This window comes from Dermochelys coriacea, chromosome 7 (assembly GCF_009764565.3).
Source record: "Dermochelys coriacea isolate rDerCor1 chromosome 7, rDerCor1.pri.v4, whole genome shotgun sequence".
In the NCBI taxonomy this organism is placed as follows: domain Eukaryota; kingdom Metazoa; phylum Chordata; order Testudines; family Dermochelyidae; genus Dermochelys; species Dermochelys coriacea.
In genome coordinates, this window is record NC_050074.1 from 74,562,207 (window position 1) to 74,583,515 (window position 21,309).

General features: G+C 40.7%; 1 protein-coding gene across 6 annotated transcripts in view; it reads left to right on the plus strand.

Annotated features, from left to right (window-relative positions):
* Positions 1–21,309, plus strand: part of GRID1 (glutamate ionotropic receptor delta type subunit 1) — an 857,119-nt gene that overhangs the window by 808,418 nt on the left and 27,392 nt on the right. For 5 of the 6 annotated variants that reach the window (XM_038411443.2, XM_043519478.1, XM_038411446.2 and 2 more), the window contains 3 exons: positions 4,707–4,902; positions 18,353–18,519; positions 20,242–20,482. In XM_038411443.2, coding sequence (XP_038267371.1) covers positions 4,707–4,902; positions 18,353–18,519; positions 20,242–20,482 — 604 coding nt within the window. Of the gene's footprint in view, positions 1–4,706; positions 4,903–18,352; positions 18,520–20,241; positions 20,483–20,710; positions 20,798–21,309 lie in introns of all 6 variants that reach the window. The other variant, XM_043519481.1, reaches the window with a different exon arrangement.

The following is a 21,309-nucleotide window of genomic DNA, read 5'->3' on the forward strand; positions in this document are numbered from 1 at the left end:
TGAGGGGATACTTTTGCTGGAGGTTTGCTGTTTGTTTTAGTGTCATTGTTTTAAATAATGTCGAAGGCACCCAGAGTAGGAGCTGGGTGTCTTGTTGTGTGTTGTTATAAAAGATATAAACTGTGCTGTGACACAGAGGCCCATTTGGAGGGTAAGGGGCTCATTGGTATCAGGGCATGAGTTTCAGCTGGCCTGACCAATTCTGTGTACCACTACTCACTATGATTATAATCTCTATCTAAAACATGTCATGTAATATGTCATTGGAAAACTGATTCTTGTGTGATGTATGCATGTAGAATGTATTATATATGTTAGAATGATGACTAAAATGTATCTTAGCATGGACTGTCAGGGGGAATTGGGAAACGGATCTTCCCTAGACAAAGGAAAGTGTATTTGCTTCTCTAACCAGCCTGGACATCAGACAGAGACAATGAAGGTCCATTTAATATTACGTAAACAAAACGATCAAGCTACCAAGTGAAGGAAGAGACAGCACAGTGTCTAAACTTGGCAGAAGACAGAAGCTTGGGCTGAATTTTACTTTTCAAATAATACATTGCAAAAGTTTACTAGTCTATAAAGCCAGAGGAGCTCAAGTGATAAGCAATTGACTCTACTGATTGTATACAATATTACTGTATTGTAACAGTGTACTGAGTGAGGTCTTTTATGAAAACCTATAACACTGGTAATTAATAGCATTGTGGAATATATGTATTAACACTATATGCTTTCCAGTCTGTGACCAAACAAAGGGTTAAACAGGCTTTCCCCCATCAGGAGGGAAGGCAGCTATCTATCTGTCCCCAAAGAAATTAAGCAAGATGTGACCAAAATATGGGAAAGAGCATTTACATAGACAGTAGCAGAGAGATGGGAAGCTCACAGGAAGGGAAACAACATGAGGCCTTCCTCTTGAAACAAGGCCATTGAACTTCGGAAGACGTAAGCACAGACAGAAGCCGTCTTTGGCATCCATCACTAGACAGACACAAGGGATTAAAGCTTTTGCAAGCTGAGAAACTGAGAAAGATCGGTCCTTCAAACAAGGAGGGGTTGAAGTCTCTGAAAACTGAATGTAGATGAGAAACCTGCTTAGGCAAAGATCTTTCATCTAGGAAGACAAGGGAAGCCAGCATCTTGTTCTTCTGTGGAAGGTCCTGACTGAGGGAAAGTCAGCCATGGCTGGCAAGAATGATTGGTGAGAGAAACCATCTTGACCAAACCTGTACCTTGCTAAGTTGAGGTTTAGACTTTTAGATTTTTTTCACTTTTATTTGCTTTTAACTTCTTTACTTCTGTTTATTTTACTTGGTATTGCTCAGCCTATGTCCTGTTCTTAATATATTTGTTTTGTTTTTACTATAAACCAACTCAGTGCTGTGTTTGCAGGGAAGGGTATACTTACCACAATTAAGTTAATAAGCTGTAATGTGCTTTTGTCTCTTTAAAGGAGCAATGAAACCTATTATTTCTCTGTCCCAGTGAGCCTGGAAAATCCCAGGCACATGGTTTTGGGGAAATTTGGGACTGGAAGTGTGTTGCAGTCACCTTGCTGGTTGTAGCCAAGGCTGGTGGAAGCCAAAGTGGGGCTGTGGACAAGCTGCTGGGTCAGAGCTGCTGAACCAGGACAATCTAGCACACAGATACTCCAGGAGAGAGTAGGCTGGCTGGGAGCATCCCAGGCTGGGAGCTCCAGCAGCAAAGTGATTGCAGGGCAAGTGGTGACACAATCTCCTACTGGTCTGGATTGCACCCCTGAGCCTCATGAAATTGGTGTAATCTAAAAAGGATTTACACACAGCTTGTTAATTTAACTAAGGTTTACAGTTTAAGCATTGGTGAAATAGGTTTAAGTGATTTACAAGGAAAGGGCACAGTCAAAGAAACGTTACAGTTTGATTGTGTTCTGTTTATTGTGGAAATAGAAGAAAGGAAAGATGAACAACAAAGGAGCAGGTGCTGACCTCACCAAGAAGTTAGAAAAGCTGGATGTGTAGTGAGGTCTGTCAGCAGCTAATCAGAAGAAATTGGAGCTAGCGGCCAAACCAGGTGGCAAGAAGAAGGGTCCATTTTTCTCCTACAGAGCATGCAGGAGACCAAGCAGATGGTTCCCAAGATGATCCAGAAGCAGCAGCAGCAGCAATGGCCTCCAGAGTTGTGGAGACTACAGTGGAAAAAGCTGCTAGTGGAGGAGAGATGGGCAGAGCTGGAGGCCAGGTGTTAGTGAGGAGGCAGAGCTGAAGTAATGGAAGCTTGCTGACCAGGAGAAACATAGGCAGCTCAGACAGAAGAGGAGGGACAAGTCTCACCCGTGGATCCCAGAAGGAATGACATAAGGGTTTGCCCGATCAGGGGCTGGCAGACAATCAGACGTGGGTATGATGTACCCCATCATGCTGCCTGTAGCCAGAAGTACTATGGACACTAAGTTTGTTCTGGGATTCTGACAGAAGGAAAGTCAGCCATGGCTGAGAAGAATGTGGATTGGTGAGAGAAACCATCTTGAACAAAACCTGTACCTTGCTAGATTAAGATTTAGACCTTTTAAAATGTGTTTTCATTTTTATTTGGTTGTAACTATCTCTGCTTCTGTTTCTTTTACTTGGCATCACTCAACCTCTGTCCTATTGTTAATAAATTTTTTTATTTTACTATAAAACAACACACAACTGTGTTTGAGGCGAAGTATGTATCTATCCCAGTTAATATGCTGTGATGTGCTTTGGTCTCTTTTAAAGTTTAAAAAAACCACACCTATTATTTCTCTGGGCTATCCAGGAGAGGGCTGGACATTGCAGAGCACATGGTTTTGGGAAAACTCTGCACTAGGATCATGTTGGGATCATGTTGGGAAGCCAGAATGGGGCTGTAAACAGGCTGCTGGTACAGGGCTATCTAGCACACACATGCTCAGGGTGTGACCCGTATGCCTGTAGGCTGGCTGTGAGCATCCCAGGATAAGGCCTCCAGTAGCAAAGCACTATAAGTAGGGCTCCATGTTTGTCATGGAAGTTGTGGAAGTCACAGATTCAGTGATTTTCTGCAACCTCTGCCACTTCTGTGGGAGCCAGCTATACCGGCTGCTGCTGGAGCGGCTCTGTATCCAACCGCTGGGGCAGCCCTGCAGCCAGCCGCTGCTGGAGTGGTCCTGGGGCCAGCCACACTGGCTGCTTTTCGGGAGGCCCCATGTAGCTGGTGCTGCAGCTGGCCCAGGGCTCCACCCAGCAGCAGCCCTCCCCCCCCCCCCCCCCGGGGCACCTGCCCCCAGCAGCAGCTCCCTGGCTCTCCCCTCCCAGCAGCAGCCCCTCCAGACACGCCCCAAAAGTGGCCCCTGGCATGCCCCCCCCAAGCAGTGACCCCCTTAAGATTTATTCAGGGGTGTTTATAGTATAATTCATGGATAGGTCACGGCCGTGAATTTTTGTTTATTGCCCGTGACCTGTCCATGACTTTTACCAAAAACACCCGTGACCAAATCATAGCCTTAACTATATGGCACCCTGTGTTGCCCGGCAAGTGGTGACACAACCCTTTACTAGTCTGGATTGCACTCTGAACCCTCTGACAAGTGCTTATAAAGCACAGATAGAATGGTTCCTGCTCTAATGTACATTGAGTATGGATATCTTACATATAGTAGGCCTAATTCTCACTGACCTGAATGTTGCTTTACACCTGTCTGGTAGTGCAAAGGACCGTTAAAAGGATATAAATTATATTCTGCATGGTTGGAAAGTGAATGACACTTTTACTCTTAACTCACTTTGGGTATAAACATACCTAGAGTGGATTAAGAGGGTACGTTTAAGGGTATGTTTCTACTGCAGCTGAGAGTGTGCCTCCCAGCCTGGGTAGAGAGATGTATGCTAGCTCCACTTGAGCGAGCATGCTAAACATTATAACATGGATATTACAGCACAGGCTGTGGCATGGGCTCACCACCTCAGCTCGGACCCTGGGGGTTGGGTGGGCTAGTGCTTAGGAGGCTAACCTGTACCACAGTGTCCCTACCACTATTTTTAGCAAGTTTGCCGGAATGGAGATAGTGTTTATCTGCCTACCTAGGCTGGGAGGCACACTTCCAGCTGCAGTTTGACATACCCTTTAAGGCCCCTTTGCACTGTCAGAGTGAGATAAAGCAACTTTAGTGTAAATAAGAATTAGGCCCATATGGAAATTGTTTATCTTATTGGGGGGTGCGGGAAAGAGATTTGGAATGTAATACCCTATGTACACTTAAAGTTAGTGTATTGATTTTGGCCCAATTTTACACTGGGGTGAATCCAGAGTAACTCCACTAATTTCAGTGGAAGTAGTCTCTATTTACACAGATGTAAATGAGAGCTGATTTTGACCTGTATCTTTAAACATTGTTTTCCACATGCTTTAATAAATCTTGATTGCTGTGTGCTCTTGCACAAGCATAGCAACATGATTTCAGTATGTTGACGGGCATCTCTTCTACATAAACCTCTTCACTGAAAGAACTCAGGTAAAATTAAACCTTGTATGATTTCAGTGCAGCTGAATTACACTTTGGGTTCCTTTTATGATAAAAGAGAGACATGCAAATGAGACTGATTGATGGTAGGTGTTTTGTTTCTCTCTAAAGACAGCCATAGAAAGAGATCATTTTAACTAATAAAATCTCTATTGTACCAGATAACACTAATAATTCAACATTTCTTGAATTTCAGAACATTTCAAGATCTGTCCAAACAAATGGATATATCTTACGGTACTGTCAGGGATTCAGCAGTGTATGAATACTTCAAAGCAAAAGGGACAAACCCTTTGGAGCAGGATAACACATTTGCTGAACTGTGGAGGACAATCAGTAAAAATAATGGGGCAGATAACTGTGTATCGAACCCTTCAGAAGGCATCAGGAAGGTAAGAATGGATGAATAGTGCTGTTTTACTTTAAATTTTGTGCTGTGTTGTGTAGCTTGCATGAAGTTAATGAATGAAAATGATTGTCATGTGGTAAAGGCAGGATTTAAAATAAAAAATATCCCAGTCCTAGGTTTCTTTTAAGTAAAGGTTGCAAATTGGTTTGAGGACAAATCTGTTGATTGCATTATGCTTCTACTAAGGAATTATGCTTTTCCCAACAAAATTATGTCAGCCTTTGGCCAACTCTCACATGGAACTCAGATCTCCATTTCTGAAAGGCAGCTGTTGTTCTAGTCCACTACAATGTCTAACTCTTCTGCACCTTTCCCATTTCTCTTTTTAAGATGGAAGGTAACATTTTCTTATGTAGCAAAGTCCCATTTTTATGGCTTAAGTCTCACGGACATTTAATGAGATTGTGATACCTAGGTATCTAAATCACTTTTGAAAAATTTACCTTGGGTCATTTTATATATTCCCTGGGTGCTGAAACTTGTCCTTTTCCATGCACACACATACTTATTTTTAAGCAAAATTAACTGTTCATGCAGGATTTAAGCAGCCATGATCTTTGTTCAGGGTCCTAAAGCCTGTGACAGTTTCTTTTAATTGTGACTTTCTAATTGAAATATGTTCTCTTATTAGTACATAGAAATGATGAAATTTGACCCAGAGCAATGACACAGAAATCAGATACTCAACTTTCAGCCACCCAGTTGCTTAGAAGTGTACATGCGTGTGTGTATACGCACATTTCTTGTGCGGCTTCCTGTGCTGTAGCTCTGCATGGCCAGAAAGTGAATAACAAATGTGAATCAGAAGTAAATTACAGCAGACAGGGTGCACAGGAAGTCAATGAAAGTTAAAACTTTCTTTCGAGGAATATCATACTCTCATTTTTATCAGTCTTTCTATTTTTTAAATAAAATATTATAAATGTAAAATCATTGATCAGTTTCTTTTGGTGTAAACTGAAAACTGGGATCGCTGGGTCCACAACTGTGTTACAAGTTCTTTATGCTTTTGAAAAGGTGAGACTAAAATGTAGACTTTTCTATATGATTTTACTCTTTCAAATGTTTTGTGTTTATTTTTCTAGAAGCTCAAAGAGAAAAATTAAAATCTTCAGATTTTTAAAATGTCACAGGCTGAGTTGGTGGGAAAGAATGGACTCCAGGCAAGGGATATTCCTTTGTTAGGGGAAAATAAGTGTGGATGCTCAAGCAGAAATACTCTATTCCTAATCAAATTTATTAACAAGTATTTACATGCTTGAACAGATTTTGTTGGCAAAAGCAGCAGCCAAGCTAAAATATCACAGGTGTAATTCCACTTTCAGAATTCCAGCATTTGCAGCTGTGCTTGAACAACTGCATCCACCATGCAGAGGTTTCTCTTTCCACTGGTTCGCTCAAGACCTCTGTTCCCAAAGTTGTCTCTAAGCTCTACCTCCAAATACTTTTGTTATTAAAGCTATCACTCTGAAACCGCTACTGTCAAATAGCTAAGGAGACACCACTTTCACTTTTTACATATGAAACGATTTGGGTAATCCTTTAAATACATATAAAAGTAGAATTTATATGTACATTGCAACAAATTCCCTGTAAAATATGTGGAATTTTAAAATAAATTTGTTTGCACCAGTTTGTTTGTTTACTTTCTGCAAATATAAGTGCAATCTAGTTTTTGGCACAAATGTGGATTTCATGTTTGCATGTACAAGAATTTGTACAAATCAAATTCTAGATTCACAAACACTAACATTTTGGCTGGAAGTACGTGCACGCTGTTCAAGCACAGAACACAAACAACATCGTGTGGCTTGTTTGGCTCCTTACAGCTAACCAACCCAGCTCAAATACTGACTATTACATGCCCATTGAGAACTGGTCAGGATCAGTCAGTCCAGAGAATTTTTTAAAAAAAGCCACAGATAGTTTCAGATGACAAATCAGTTCTAGGAAATGGTGCTGAGCTCTCAGAGAGATCCTGGGAGAATAGAGTGAGGCTACATCTGTCAGATAACATGTTTTTTGAAAATGATTCTCTCAGCTCTGCCATTAACGATATTGAGCAGGATGCAGTTGCAGTTGGGAGCTATTGACCCTGCTCTGTCTGCAAAAGACTGAGTGAGTGCGCAGTGTGTGCCTAAAACAGCAAGAGGCAGAAGAAGAATAAACCCTGCACCTGAAGCCTGATGCAAAGCCCATTAAAGTAAATGCAAAGCCTCTCACTGACTGCTATGATCCTGGGATCAGGCTTGTTCATTCTCTCTCTCTCTAGTAGGAATATAATTGTACTAGTAATGGTTTCTCTGGGTCAAGTCCTCTTGCTATAAACTTCAGCTATTTTTTTTTTTGGCTTCCCCACAGTTTGTCTCAACCTGAAACCACTGTAAAATATTAAGCTGACTTTGCCAAATGCCTTGCCCTTGGCCCAGTCACCATTTCTCCTTCTTTTATACGTACTGTCCCTCATTATATGGGTGTAACAAAGTGTGCTGATTTTATAACTGCTTAGGATCTGTATGGAAATGAGACACCTATTTCATGAGGCTTTCTCAGCATGAAAAAATAGTAAAAATAAATACACAAAATATAGATAAGCACTCTGCCAATGCCTTGATGTGTTAAAAAAAAATTTAAACCGTAGAAAAATGCAGGATGTATTTAAATGTATTTTCCTTGTATCACCTGTATTATGTCATAAGATATTCAACAACAGTGAGGCTGTAAATATTCATATTTTATAAACCTATTACGGGCTTCCATTTATTATAGCTAGATTTACTTAAGCCTCAGGTTTTAGCTTTAGATTGGCAAACTGTTTAGAATACCAATTAGAATAACTTTGGGATTCAGTGTAGAGTTGGGAAGTGGCTCAAATTTATATGATAATAACTTTGTCAAATTAAGTCTGATTTTAATGTTCTGGTGTGATATATATATATATATAAACTTGATCAACTCCATCAATAACATTGACTATAATCCAGCTTCTCTGAAGTCCCATAGCTGACCTGTGCTTCCATTTGATTAAACATTTACTAAATCAGGCTTAATATTTAATAAAATTGTCAAATAAAATATGGTGTTTATAGTTTAAATGTCTCTCTTTGCAGCTTATTGAGCTCCTTGAACAAACAGACAAGGTGATCATGTCAAATATCATATCTAGAAATTGTATTTTTTAAAGAGAAATCAGTGTTAGCCAATGAAACTGGACTTTTAATCAGTATACATTTCCTAGAACACAAAAGTGAAATGTAAATGTCTTAAAACTGTAATTTTTTCAATGTAAAATCTAAATTTCTCCGTAGCACAAAAACACAAATATTTCTAGTGCATCTTTCAGAACAAGGACTTTTGTAAGCAAAATGAAAAAATATGACTTCTCCCTGAAACCCAAATTTCTGTGACTCTTCTCAGTTTCCCCATATCTTTCAGTTATACTGGATTATAAAATGCACATAAGTTACCAGTGCATTTCTAAGAAAAGCAATGCCAACTGCAGTGAGAAGCAATGTGAGAGAGTTTGGGGTTTTTTTATAGATAAGTGTTAGACATGTCAATGTTGCCCTATTCCACTCACCTCCATTAATCTAGTAGAGAATTTCGTATCAGCTTCTGCAATTTGAACTCTTTAAGCAGCTCAAAACAAAAAGATAAAGTTGAGGACGGTTCTCAAAGCTTTCATGCATTTCTGTTGCCATGGAAAACGCATCTTTTCTGGTCTGTACATCCAGAGTGACTATCTACCATTGTCTCAAGGCACAGCTTTTAACAACATTGATGGCAACCACATAAAGGGTATCTAAGCACTGCAATGACACAAATGTATTTCTGATTTGCACTTGGAGAGTCAAGTGAGGTTTCGTTTAACTCCAAAGATATGTGAGGAGAGTTGATTTGGACTGTAAATTTGGTCTTAAAGGTTCAAAAGTCTCTCATGGTAACAATGGTCCATATAATACAGTACTGAAAATGGGAATACTGGTGCAGAGTCCCCAAAATAAAACTAATTCAGCAATACTGTTCTGTGGGGGAAATTTCCTTCTCACTCCAGCTATTGATCAGTGTACACCAAGAAGCATGAAGTTTGGTAGCTCCTGTAATTTTATCCCAAGTAATGCAACTGAAAACACTATTCTTAATCATATACATTTTTAATCCCTCTGTGAAGCTTAGTAAGCTATTTGCCTGCATGATATCCTGTGGTAATGCGTTCCACAGGTTAATTGTACGTTGCATACAAAATATTTATTTTTAGACATTTTGCATTGTTGCCTTTTTTTATTTTGAGCATGTTTTCATGATAGGGGTAGGATAAATAGGATGACCTGATAAGTTCCATGTATACTGTTCATTATTTCAGATGTAGACATGATAAACCCTCTTACTCTTTTTTTTCCTTTCCAAACTAAATAGCAATAATCTTTTAAAGTTCTCCCTGTTGGAACCCTTCCTTCTCCTGATTCTAATAATTCTCATTGCCATTCTTTGAATCTTTTCTATTTCTGCTATGTTTTATTGGCAATGAAGTAACCTAAACCGAATACAGTATCTGAGGCAAGGATTGATTTATATAATAGCATTATAATATTTTTCTCTATTGTTCTCTCTCCCCTTTTAACAGCCTCCTAATAGCTTGTTAATTTTTAAAATCGCCACTGAATATTGAACCGGGCTTTTATTTTTTACTGAGCAGTCCACATATCATTGTTTTTCCTGAGATATTACAACACTTCACTCAAAATATTGGTGCATAGGAATGGTTAGATTATTCTTTCCAATATACCTGGCCTTTGTTCATATATACCATTGTGCTGTCCAGTTACCATCTGCATTTTCTTAGGTCCTCTGGAATTCCTTGCAGCCCTCCTTTTCTCTGGATCAATCTACATTCTCTGTCACCAATAATGTTGCCACCTCACAATTCACACCTTTAGCTAAAGCAATACATGTCCTCAAACTGATCTCTGGGGCACTTTTCTATTAGCCTCTCTGTATGCTAAATATCAACCATTTATCTCTACTCTTTGCTTCCTGTCTCTAAAACCTTTTATAATCCATGGTAGGGCTTTATCTCTCATCCCAGAAATTACAAAATTGCTTCAACAGTCTCTTGCTCATGCCTTTTGAAAGCCTAAATATCCACTGGCTCTTTATCCATTATTTTGTTAACTCCTTCAAATAGTTACAACATGTTAAATAAGCTAGTTGTTTCCTTATACAAGTCATGATTGTTTGCCATTCTTTGATACCAAGCTTGGTGCTCTATAGTTCTATCCTTATGGATTTTCTGATCTATTTTTCTGATACCAGAATAAAGCGAACTCCTCTACATTTCTTTGGTACACTATAGAGAAGGGTACAGGGTTGGTGACCTTTCTATCTGCTAGTATATTAGCTGTGCAAAGAAGTGATATGTCTTGTAATGATGAATGCAGTATTGTTTGTAATTCAAGATGCTTCATGTGTCAGTTTCATCAGAAGTTTCAGATGAATTTCAGCCACATCTGGGTATTTATTTGAAAGTCAAGTTGTTTCATCATTTCTTGTTTCAATCTGTTCTCTAAAAAAGTCTCACTTCACTACTAATAAACAAGGGCCCTGTGACAGGTCTTTTTCCAGTCTTCTTCTATAGTGAGGAATAATGGAAAGCAATTACTGAGTCCGTTTCTGCACTCTCCTTATCCTCTTTGATTTTCCCTTTTATATCCTGGGAGTCTGATAAACCCATTTTGATGAATGTAAAGAAGAAATTTTGTTATCACTTTTGGGGTTTTTTTCCCTTCAAATTTCCTCTTTACCCTCTTGGTCTGTACCATACCTCTTTCCCTGCTAGCCATGGCAATTGTCTCATTCTATTAGCATCTGCTGGATTTCCATTTGAAAGCATGTTTTATGGGCAAAGGGGAAAAAACACCACCATCAGTGCTATCACCATAGTTTAACCAAGCTATTAGTTTAGCTCTGGCTAGTTTTGATGTATTACCTGCATGCACCCTGGGACTCCAATCAGGGGCATAATATATGTGACTGAGTCAAATTCAAATCCCAATCCCCAATGTATACATTTTAGAGTATTTCTTATTCCACTTCACACTTCCTGCTCCTCCAAAGAACCCTAGCCCCTTTCTTGCCTCGTGTGTCTGCCCTCTTCCTTCCACCGTCTATACACACATATATCTTTCCACTGACAGCTGCCCCTAGCACTTCCAGATTTCATTTTGGGTCCCAAATACCATGAAAAAAGCCTTAATTATGGCACTTTGTCCCCTCCATTGCTGATACTGGTTTGGACCTGAAAATGTCAAGTTCAAAATGCAATGAAAACAAAAGTTAACAGGACTTACTCAAAGAGTAACAAAGGTTGTTAGGATTTGGGGTGAAAGTTCATATCAGTTTGTATTTTCTCCAGCTCATTTCACACATTCCTAATGAAAAGCATATGAAAGGTAACTATATTGCATATAATTTTAAGTTTGCCCAGTGCGACAGCCCCTCTTTAAATTTCACAAATTTCACTGCCTACCTGTCAGATTGGATGTTAACATGGATTTGAAGTGTGCTGAATTTAGACTGCAGCCAAATATTTGATCACACAGGAAGCTTTTTATGTAATATAAATACTAAGAGAAAGGAATCTCCCTTCTTTAAAGAAGCAAATATGATGAAAGTAGAAGAAACGGCAGAAAAGGAAATCATCCCCATGGAAAAAGAGATCTTTGGGACCTCTCCTTTGGCAATCAGAGAAAGAAAACAATCTTACATCCTCCAGGATTTCTGGAGGTTGAGAAGTGTGCATAGTTAAGGGTTTATAACTTAGACTTCTGTTTGTGCTAAAATCCTGAGGATTTCAGAGAAATAATGATATACAGTTCTGATGGCACTGGGCAGAATTGGTTATGTCACAAAAATATATAACTGATACACAAAGGCCTGGGGGACTTTATTTACTGTTTCATAGTCTCAGATCATAACTCGGGATAGCAATATCATAAACGGCAGAGAGAGACTGACCTTTTCAAAAGGCTTGCCACTAACTGTAACTCAGTAGTGGGAAGCTTCTCTGGGCAAAATAGAGATCCAGGGCAGCTTGGGTAACAGAGGCCATAACCGCATGATTCTCCAGGCATTGCCTTGTAATGGAAATGGAATGCCTGAGGAAGTTAATGTTTCCCTAAGCAGCCCTGGGACAAATAAGAGTGTGCTAGTATAGAAATTGGCTCTGCTCCCCTCCTGAAGACTGGAAGCTCAAGACAGCTGTCTGCAGATCAACTTTGAAGCAACGAATACATACAGATGTGAAAACTAGAAGAAAACAAGACTGACATAACCTGTCTCAGAGTCCATCTCTTATGAGTCCCATCTCTCCATGAGCACTAAGCCTGTTTTTTGCCTTATTTAGGGTGACCAGATGTCCCTTTTTTAAAGGGACAGTCCCATTTTTGGGGGAACTTTTTCTTATATATGCACCTATTACCCACTCCCTATCCCATTTTTTCACAGTTGCTATCTGGTCACCCTCGCCTTATTGCTCTACACACTTTGACTAAATTCTGTGTTGGGGATACCAAATGATTTCATAGCAGTTCCTTTTGTCCTCTTGTGTAATTGTACGTATATGCAGCAGAATTGCATCTTTATAATTTATAATATTTATTATGGAGTTTAGGCTTAAAATACACAAATAGGCTGTTATGTACAACAGTGGATGTGGTTATAAAAGGTGCATATAACCCTGAACCAGAAATCCTGTCAGATCTATCACAGATATGGAAGTATGGTCCTACAATGGACACTACTGCTAACATGAAATTGGAACAGTCAAGAAAGAGACAAGCATATTCACAGGTAGGACAGAGACTGATATGAACAGGTTTGCAACTAACACCAATGGCTGGGGGTAGAGAATCATTCAGTATCATAGAATCATAGAATATCAGGGTTGGAAGGGACCCCAGAAGGTCATCTAGTCCAACCCCCTGCTCAAAGCAGGACCAAGTCCCAGTTAAATCATCCCAGCTAGGGCTTTGTCAAGCCTGACCTTAAAAACCTCTAAGGAAGGAGATTCTACCACCTCCCTAGGTAACGCATTCCAGTGTTTCACCACCCTCTTAGTGAAAAAGTTTTTCCTAATATCCAATCTAAACCTCTCCCATTGCAACTTGAGACCATTACTCCTCGTTCTGTCATCTGCTACCATTGAGAACAGTCTAGAGCCATCCTCTTTGAAACCCCCTTTCAGGTAGTTGAAAGCAGCTATCAAATCCCCCCTCATTCTTCTCTTCTGCAGACTAAACAATCCCAGCTCCCTCAGCCTCTCCTCATAAGTCATGTGCTCTAGACCCCTAATCATTTTTGTTGCCCTTCGCTGTACTCTTTCCAATTTATCCACATCCTTCCTGTAGTGTGGGGCCCAAAACTGGACACAGTACTCCAGATGAGGCCTCACCAGTGTCGAATAGAGGGGAACGATCACGTCCCTCGATCTGCTCGCTATGCCCCTACTTATACAACCCAAAATGCCATTGGCCTTCTTGGCAACAAGGGCACACTGCTGACTCATATCCAGCTTCTCGTCCACTGTCACCCCTAGGTCCTTTTCCGCAGAACTGCTGCCGAGCCATTCGGTCCCTAGTCTGTAGCGGTGCATTGGATTCTTCCATCCTAAGTGCAGGACCCTGCATTTATCCTTATTGAACCTCATTAGATTTCTTTTGGCCCAATCCTCCAATTTGTCTAGGTCCTTCTGTATCCTATCCCTCCCCTCCAGCGTATCTACCACTCCTCCCAGTTTAGTATCATCCGCAAATTTGCTGAGAGTGCAATCCACACCATCCTCCAGATCATTTATGAAGATATTGAACAAAACGGGCCCCAGGACCGACCCCTGGGGCACTCCACTTGACACCGGCTGCCAACTAGACATGGAGCCATTGATCACTACCCGTTGAGCCCGACAATCTAGCCAGCTTTCTACCCACCTTATAGTGCATTCATCCAGCCCATACTTCCTTAACTTGCTGACAAGAATGCTGTGGGAGACCGTGTCAAAAGCTTTGCTAAAGTCAAGAAACAATACATCCACTGCTTTCCCTTCATCCACAGAACCAGTAATCTCATCATAAAAGGCGATTAGATTAGTCAGGCATGACCTTCCCTTGGTGAATCCATGCTGACTGTTCCTGATCACTTTCCTCTCCTCTAAGTGCTTCAGGATTGATTCTTTGAGGACCTGCTCCATGATTTTTCCAGGGACTGAGGTGAGGCTGACCGGCCTGTAGTTCCCAGGATCCTCCTTCTTCCCTTTTTTAAAGATGGGCACTACATTAGCCTTTTTCCAGTCATCCGGGACTTCCCCCGTTCGCCACGAGTTTTCAAAGATAATGGCCAAGGGCTCTGCAATCACAGCCGCCAATTCCTTCAGCACTCTCGGATGCAATTCGTCCGGCCCCATGGACTTGTGCACGTCCAGCTTTTCTAAATAGTCCCTAACCACCTCTATCTCTACAGAGGGCTGGCCATCTCTTCCCCATTTTGTGATGCCCAGCACAGCAGTCTGGGAGCTGACCTTGTTAGTGAAAACAGAGGCAAAAAAAGCATTGAGTACATTAGCTTTTTCCACATCCTCTGTCACTAGCTTGCCTCCCTCATTCAGTAAGGGGCCCACACTTTCCTTGGCTTTCTTCTTGTTGCCAACATACCTGAAGAAACCCTTCTTGTTACTCTTGACATCTCTTGCTAGCTGCAGCTCCAGGTGCGATTTGGCCCTCCTGATATCTTTCCTACATGCCCGAGCAATATTTTTATACTCTTCCCATGGTCATATGTCCAAGCTTCCACTTCTTGTACGCTTCTTTTTATGTTTAAGATCCGCTAGGATTTCACCATTAAGCCACGCTGGTCGCCTGCCATATTTACTATTCTTTCGACTCATCGGGAGGGTTTGTCCCTGTAACCTCAACAGGGATTCCTTGAAATACAGCCAGCTCTCCTGGACTCCCTTCCCTTTCATGTTAGTCCCCCAGGGGATCCTGGCCATCTGTTCCCTGAGGGAGTCAAAGTCTGCTTTCCTGAAGTCCAGGGTCCGTATCCTGCTGCTTACCTTTCTTCCCTGCGTCAGGATCCTGAACTCAACCAACTCATGGTCACTGCCTCCCAGATTCCCATCCACTTTTGCTTCCCCCACTAATTCTACCCGGTTTGTGAGCAGCAGGTCAAGAAAAGCGCTCCCCCTAGTTGGCTCCCCTAGCACTTGCACCAGGAAATTGTCCCCTACGCTTTCCAAAAACTTCCTGGATTGTCTATGCACCGCTGTATTGCTCTCCCAGCAGATATCAGGAAAATTAAAGTCACCCATGAGAATCAGGGCATGCGATCTAGTAGCTTCCGTGAGTTGCCGGAAGAAAGCCTCATCCACCTCATCCCCCTGGTCCGGTGGTCTATAGCAGACTCCCACCATGACATCACTCTTGTTGCACACACTTCTAAACTTAATCCAGAGACACTCAGGTTTTTCCACAGTTTCGTACACACATAGATGGCTGTACATGTTTGAAGAAACAGACTTTTACGTTTCCGGCCATATGGGATATTTCATGGGATAACTTCGTCCTTGATTCCTTCCCCATTCGCATCAAATTCTCTCTGCCCACTTGGAATGTAGGCAGATGTGCATGAAATGTCAGGCATAATAATATTTTGAGGGGTTGTTTTGGTGTGGTGTAATACCTCAGAGATGCCTTTTTAGGAATTGGCATTGTCTGGACTGTTTTTAATAATAGTAAAAATAATAATAATAATTAATAATTATGTGTCACTCTCTGGCTTACTTCACGATGCTGGCACATGTCCTTCCTATTTGACTAGCCCAAGTGGTATTTGGGATTATAAAAATACTTTGTACTAATACAGCAACAGTCATTCTAGCCTGACAAAGCATGTTACATGAATGAATTATTTTAGCCTACTGAACATATGCATTTGTTATTTTGCTCCCTTATTGTAGTTGTTTGGTGTGATGGGACATACTGTTTATCTGGGGCTGATTTTCTGGCCTCAGATAATGTGCTAAGAGGTAGGAGTATATGGGCAGATGAGAAGTAGCTGGAGTCCATCAGCGTCCCAGGAAACTAGACTGGAACATATAAGAGAAGGAGAAAGAACAAGACATGGGCTGCCTTTGGGGAATGGCTGGAAAGCCATATAAGCCATGCTGAAGGAAGCCAGCTGCCTGCCAAGTAAATCCTTCTAAAAACAATTGATGCAGTTTATTTAAACCATAAAGAAAGGGACTTTGGGATTCCTGCCCCTCTTTCCAGGGGGCTTTTGGGATTTTTTTGTGTCTTGACCCAGAAGAGGGGGAACAGTGGGACTTGGTTTGGGGTGCTTTGGTTTGGGGTGAATATTAGCAAGAACTGTTTCTTTTCCTTTCTGGTTGTTTGGGTTCTTGTCGCTGGAGGGCCACTCACCCACATTTGGTTTCTTGTTCTGTTTGAATAGCCATCAAGGAGCTCAGGGTACTGTGATCATTAAGCACCAAGCATGCTAAAGTGAAATGGGTTTAATTTCCTAGCCCAGACTCCAGCAGGCAGCAGCTGATATAAAACAACTGAGAGAGTCTTGTCTTTTAGGTCAACTCAAGACTGAACTTACAAGGAGATGGAAAAGAACCATTGGGAACTGCTTATGGTCAGAAATGAGGCCAGTAGTTGAAGGTGCTTGAGGATTGCTCTCTCTAAATATATCAGAGGGATAAATACTGGAGAGGGAGAGGAATTATTTAAGCTCAGTACCAATGTGGACACAAGAACAAATGGGTATAAACTGGCCACCAGGACTTGAAATTAGATGAAGATTTCTAACCATCAGAGGAGTGAAGTTTTGGAATAGCCTTCCAAGGAAAGCAATGGGGGCAAAAGATCTATCTGGCTTTAAGATTCTACTCGATAAGTTTATGGAGGAGATGGTATGATGGGATAATGTGATTTTGGTAATTAATTGATCTTTAAATATTCAGGGTAAATAGTCCTAATCCCCTGAGATGGGATATTAGATGGGTGGGATCTGAGTTACCCAGGAAAGAATTTTCTGTAGTATCTGGCTGGTGAATCTTGCCCATATGCTCAGGTTTAGCTGATCGCCATATTTGGGGTCGGGAAGGAATTTTCCTCCAGGGCAGATTGGAAGAGGCCCTGGAGGTTTTTCGCCTTCCTCTGTAGCATGGGGCACGGGTCACTTGAGGGATCCTTGAAGTCTTTAAACCATGATTTGAGGATTTCAATAGTTCAGACATAGGTGAGATTTTTCGTAGGAGTGGGTGGTTGAGATTCTGTGGCCTGCGCTGTGCAGGAGGTCGGACTAGATGATCAGAATGGTCCCTTCTGACCTTAATATCTATGAATCTATGATTTAATCTTGTAAACAAATATATGTAGAATGTCAGCTTCCTGCCTTGCCAACTCTTTTTTTACTTGATGAGAAAAGACAAATCACCCAAACTTAAAAAAATAAGTCTTGGAAGCCTGCATCTATGATTACTCATTTATTTGCATTAGATTCTCCAGCCCATCTGTTCCACTGTGCTTTGTATGTTCACTAGAGACTTTAAAAACATATTACTTAAATGCATTAGGAAATCAATTATTACTTTAACCAGGCAAAGTGATGACTTTTTTTATTAAAATCCCCATCCAGAGACTTTTCTTACATCTTATGTTAAGTAAAGTAATTTACATTCATCATGCGCAGTGCACTCAGACATTGGTTTGAATCCAATTAAGGCTGACATTTGAGGACAGCTGTATAGGTGTGTACTAAAATAAGTCAATATTGGTCACAAATAAAACTAGTGGGAGAATCTGGTGACTCTTCCATGCTAAGGGAGAAAATTGGTCTCTAAAAATTGTATCCTGCCTTTTGTTGCAGATTAGAGTAGCTCTTTTCAAAGGGTTTTCTTTTTGCTTTTGGTAAGCTACCATTTTGGTGACACTGACTGCTAGAACATACCATAGTGCTTACAGTGTGTCTACCCAGGTGTGTAACTGTGTAGAAGTGGAAGAATTAATATGCTTTCACTAATCCTAGGGAAACCATATAAAATAATATCATTTCAAGTGATGTCTTTTAAGCTATAATTATTTAAAAGACCCATGTGAGGCCTGAAGTTAGTCATGTCACACACAAAAAGTCTCGTACCCAGCCTACTGCAACTCCCTGGCTCATTGAAACAATGGGAGTGGTTGAAGGTGGGTATGAAGTAGATGAGGAACTGTTGTGGGGGCTTTAGAAGTGTCTGAAAATGTGAGAAGTCTAAAATGTTGTTATGATCTAACAAAATGCCAGCACTGGTCAATGATAGATTCAGCATGACTTTAAGACCCATTTAAGACCTAGATCAACTATATAATTTAGTTCTATTTGTGGTGCATTTGCAGGCAAAGAAAGGCAACTATGCTTTTTTGTGGGATGTAACAGTGGTGGAATATGCAGCCTTGACAGATGATGAGTGTTCTATGACCGTCATTGGAAACAGCATCAGTAGTAAAGGATATGGGATAGCACTCCAGCATGGCAGCCCCTACAGGGATCTCTTCTCCCAAAGGTAATGCAAAACCATGCTTATTTCATAGGATTCCTCTCTGCAACTATGAATCTCATGTTCACAGCTGATTAACTTTGGCAATGTGTGTTTATTAAATGAATCTCTATCTTTTGAAATCTCTTCCTTTAGGGCGTAGGGCAGAGGGATGGGGAGCAACCTCAGCAGAGCTGCTACTTCCTCTCCTGTGCATGTGGTCGGGGGTAGATAGGAGGGAGCTGGAAATGCATGGAACATTGGCTGTGCGCCCAACACTCTGGGCAGCCCATGGTGTGCCTGATACATTCCCCAGAGCTGTGGGTTAACTGGGAAGGAAATTGTAACTCTCTGAGTCACAATCTGCTTCCCAGGCTGCTTTTGGGGCAGTGAAACTCAGGGCTTGTGTCAAAGTCACAATTTAGTCTTTAGACGGGGGGAGCATTGATCCATATGAGAAAAGCAATGCTGTCTATTATGTATCATTATATAATAGGCAAATAATAGTAATTGAGTGATTGCAGGGGTTCAGGAAGATAGTGACTCTACTGCGTCTATCACAATTCAGTGATCCCAGTCTATCAGTATCTTTTAAAAGTGTACATATATACTTTCCCCTTATGCTAAAGCAAACATGTGCCTGGTGAGGTAGATACAAGCAACCTTAGTAGAAAGTGGCTAAGCACAGAGCTACATGCAAAAACCCAAGGTAAACTTTCTGTCTGTGTGCATTATTCTTTAGGAAGTGGTAAAACACCAGCTGCAGTCCGCCTGAATTCTCGTGATAACCAGAGACAAAGTTGCCTCGAAAGGAAAGCTTGTTATTAAATAGCAAAGGCAGTTGTCAAACTAGACCCAAAATGAATCATTCGTGGAGAGAGGGGACTCTTCACAAATGGAAAACAATGATTAATTAGTAATTGTTAGCACACTAGTTCAAGAGAAAAGTAATAGCATTGTAGTAAAATACTTTTGAATGAGCTGCATTTGCTATAGCTCAAAGCAGAAATAAACAATTCTATTGCTGCTTAAACCAATTTGTATTAAGTACTTGTGCAAATGGTTGCATGCTTGTTTCAAATATAATTTGAAATTATTATGATGGACCATGTATGAGTGGGAGAGTTGAATCTTTCATGAGCTGTTTCTTCTTCAATAACCATTATAATCTACTGGAAATCTGACCAAAGCCAAAATTTCAAGTAAAGCCCTAGCTAAAGCTTTGCTTATTAAGAGCAGTTTTTAAAGTCACACTTATTTCTAAAGCTGATCTGTGAAGTCTTGTGGCTGCTCTGGACTGGAATATACCGTATGAAGTTTGGTATAAAAGAGTAGCTAGTTTCACCCCTTCCCAGGTGGATGCTTTTTGGATGAAATTACATTTGACTAGGAGATATTCATCAAACTTGTTACTTACTGAAAATTATGCTTGTGAAAGTGGCACTCTCACAACCACTTCAATGCTTAAGGAAAATGTATAGTGAATATTTGTTATGCAGGAAATCTACCTCACTGATTTATTGTAGAAAGAGATCAAGAAAGTCCTGCAACCATAGCATTACACCAGTCCTGTTGGAGATGCTCTGCCCTAAAGACAGAAGTTCACTGAATAACACTGAATTCCTGTAGAAAGATAATTTCTGCAGCCCAATTGTAATATAAGGATTCCAGGGCTGCAGAGTTGTTGATAAATGCATACACAATATACAGAAATCAACTGAAATAATGGCTGTTTTAAAATTTCTGCAGGATCTTAGAATTACAAGATACTGGAGACTTGGATGTACTCAAACAGAAATGGTGGCCACGGATGGGACGTTGTGACCTGAACAGCCACACCAATGCACAGACAGATGGCAAGGCACTGAAGCTTCACAGTTTTGCAGGCGTCTTCTGCATTTTAGCAGTAGGCCTTCTTCTTGCGTGTTTGGTGGCAGCGCTGGAGTTGTGGTGGAACAGCAACCGTTGTCATCAAGAAACTCCAAAAGAGGTCCATAACTTTTATTCTTATCACAATTAAGAGTAGAAAACACAAAATACAGAGAGCAAATGGAAGCTGTGGGATTTTAGATGCTCTCGTACAAATACACTCACTTTATTTTGATTGGAGATACTAAATTTTTCCATGAAGTTTATGATTTTTTTAAATGTGACTTTCATGGAAGGTGCCAAATTGACAGCCCTGGAGACTAAAGTCCTCTATTTATTTATAGAGCAGTTACAGCATGGGCAGCAGCAGTGCAAACTTCCCTACGTTGTCCCACCAATGTGCCTCAACCCTGACCTGGAGAGACCAGCTTTAGGGGTAAGAGAGTAGCTGAGACACCATGCCCTTGGCCTCTCTGCTAAGACTGACAGCAAGGATACTAATTGGCACCAACTGATGTTTTTGTGATTTGGACCCTTGTCTAGTGGGCTGTGACCACCAGCTCATTCAACATAACTGCCATCAAATGGCAACAATTTTTGGTTACAACCAATCTAGATCAAATTTGAGCAGGTGACTTAGTGATTAAAAGTTAATGATCCCATTATTAATACAGTACGCTAGGCAGCCACCAACACTGTTTAACAACTTTGTTTTTGGAACCTTTAAAAAAAATTAATGACTTTTCTGAGCAAATGCCTTTCATATAAAATATTTTACCTAGAACAATACCATTTGGAATGACTTGTTTGCAAACATTTTCTTGCAACAGTACAAACTAATTAATAGTAACATTATGGTAGACTAAACAGTCCATATGCAGAGCTATCTTGCATGAAGCATGTATTTATTTGCATCAATTAAAAAGTTTAACAAGCTAACATCTGGGA